This window comes from Nicotiana attenuata, chromosome 7 (assembly GCF_001879085.1).
Source record: "Nicotiana attenuata strain UT chromosome 7, NIATTr2, whole genome shotgun sequence".
Taxonomy (NCBI): domain Eukaryota; kingdom Viridiplantae; phylum Streptophyta; class Magnoliopsida; order Solanales; family Solanaceae; genus Nicotiana; species Nicotiana attenuata.
The window spans coordinates 90292800-90295254 of record NC_031995.1 but is presented as its reverse complement, the minus strand read 5'-3'; the positions used below and the strand labels follow the sequence as shown (position 1 = coordinate 90295254).

General features: G+C 33.6%; 1 protein-coding gene across 1 annotated transcript; it reads left to right on the top strand.

The window, feature by feature from the left end:
- Positions 733-2115, top strand: LOC109229456 (probable glutathione S-transferase). Its single transcript, XM_019394897.1, has 2 exons — positions 733-1135; positions 1606-2115. The coding sequence occupies exons 1-2, from the start codon at positions 827-829 to the stop codon at positions 1966-1968; spliced, it is 672 nt and encodes a 223-aa protein (XP_019250442.1). The 5' UTR covers positions 733-826; the 3' UTR covers positions 1969-2115.

Here is a 2455-nt window from a genome sequence, read left to right as displayed (position 1 = left end):
TTGCTGCTGTTAGAAAAAAAGAACAAGAAAAATAAGATTTGGTATTTATAGACACACAATCTGGTACAAGTCCTTGATGTAAGCTTTTTCACATCTTTATATGATAGTTATTTCATGTAACAAAGGACTGGATCCGCCCCTGTATCATGTACCACAAAAGATATGGTCCTATTATAATACGTAGAATTTGTTCTTCTTCTTCTTCTTTTTTTTTTTTTTGGTAGACTCATGTATGTGGTATTTATTAACCCGACTAATGTATATACACATCTTTAAAGGAAAAAGTACTCCCGATATAAATTTCTTCATTCACATAATTCGAATTCGAAACCCTTGTTAAAAATTTCCTGTATATGAAATTTTTAGAGTAGCATAACCTTTGAGAGAATTTCTGGGAGATGAGTCAAAGTAGATTAGCTAAGTGCTTACGTATATGTTTCAAGTCTTCGACAAACATGAATTAATTTATTTAATAAATCATTTGTCTTTTCATGTCTTAAACAACGTTAGGCGCCCGGCAACGCACCCAAAATATATATAAGAAGAATTGATAAAGAAAATAGTAAAATAGGAACCTTCAACCACTTCCTCAAATTTTGAGACTTATGCTTATTAAAAGCATTCGATCAATATGGTATTATGGTAACATTAAATTACAAAATTGAATTCTCAAGAAAGAAAACATTAAATAATTTACTACTTGGTTGCTAAGACACCTCATCGATTTTTTTCTTCTATAAAAGAAGACCAAAATTCAAGAGAGAACCACCAATGAGAATTACTTAACACAGTAAATTAGCAAAAAATTGAGAACTAAAGTTGTGAGATGGCGCAAGTGAAGTTGCTGGGTCTTCGGTATAGCCCATTTAGTCACAGAGTTGAGTGGGCTCTAAAGCTTAAGGGCGTGAAATATGAATTTGTAGAAGAAAATTTACAAAACAAGAGCCCTCTGCTTCTTGAAACCAACCCTGTTCACAAGAAAATCCCAGTGCTAATTCACAATGGCAAACCCATTTCTGAGTCTCTGGTCATTCTTGAATACATTGATGAGACATTTGAAGGCCCTTCCATTTTGCCTAAAGACCCTTATGATCGATCTTTAGCTCGTTTCTGGGCTAAGTTCCTTGACGATAAGGTAAAATCCTATCTGCATAATTTAATAAACTTTTATTTGAGACTAAAGTTATTTTCAATGTTTAATTCCATATATGATGGTTTAGTCATGTCATGCGTCAATCTTCAGATCTACAGATCCGTAAGTGTAAAACCATTCCCATGGAGGTGTTAAAAGGGAACAAGGTAGACTTAGAAGTTATTTCGAAATACTATTGCAGATTTTACGAAGAAAAAAATACGACACAATGAAAAACAAGATCTCTATATAGGTAGCAATTAGATGGGAAAATGGTTTAGCGATGTTAGTAAGTCTACCTAGGTCTTATATTTCTTTAAATATTCAATAATGTCATATTTATGTGTCAGAAGAAAATATACAAAGCTTGGAATACTGTTCATATTTTAGTATAGCAATGGTGTCGACTTTAACTTGTGATTGAGACATAGTATTGTCGTTGTTGTTGTTGTTAAGTTAAGAGCATTTTGCAGGTGACTGTAATAGTGAATACTTTCCTTCGCAAAGGGGAGGAACAAGAGAAAGCTAAAGAGGAAGTTTGCGAGATGCTGAAAGTTCTTGATAATGAGCTCAAGAATAAGAAATTCTTTGTGGGTGACAAATTTGGGTTTGCTGATATTGCTGCAAATTTGGTGGCATTTTGGCTAGGAGTTTTTGAAGAAGCCTCTGGAGTTGTTTTAGTGACAAGTGAAAAATTTCCAAATTTTTCGAAGTGGAGAGATGAGTACACTAACTGCAGCCAAGTCAAGGAATCTCTACCTCTAAGAGATGAGTTGCTTGCTTTTTTCCGAGCTCGTTCTCAAGCTGCTACAGCTTCTGCTTCCGCTCCCAAATGAACAGATTCACATACATTTTATGAAGTTTCGAGATTATGTGTCAGAATAAAATTGTGAATCTAGGACGAGTTTTATAGATTCAATTATGTATACTTATGCAAAAGAAAATTTTTTTTATATAAGATTAAACTCGTTCAGAATTAATGACTCTAGATTCTGCATTCTCTTCATCCTAATAAAACTACTTCTTAGAAAAGCTAGCTTAGCCCTAGGTAGTCACATACAGGAAGTTTCTCGAATTACTGTTTTAATTTGCTAGTTGGTCAGTGATCATACAATCATTAACCATATGAATTTCCTCATCGAATTGAAAAAAATGCAAGAAAAGCAAACCACATCTATAATTTATTGAAATAGTGGCTGGCATAAGCACTTAAGTCACTCATATGTACAGGTAAGCATCGATCTAAAATGATACTCCCGCTATTCCAATTGATGTGAACTTATTTCCTTTTTGGTCCGTTCCAAAAAGAATGATCCCTTTTAA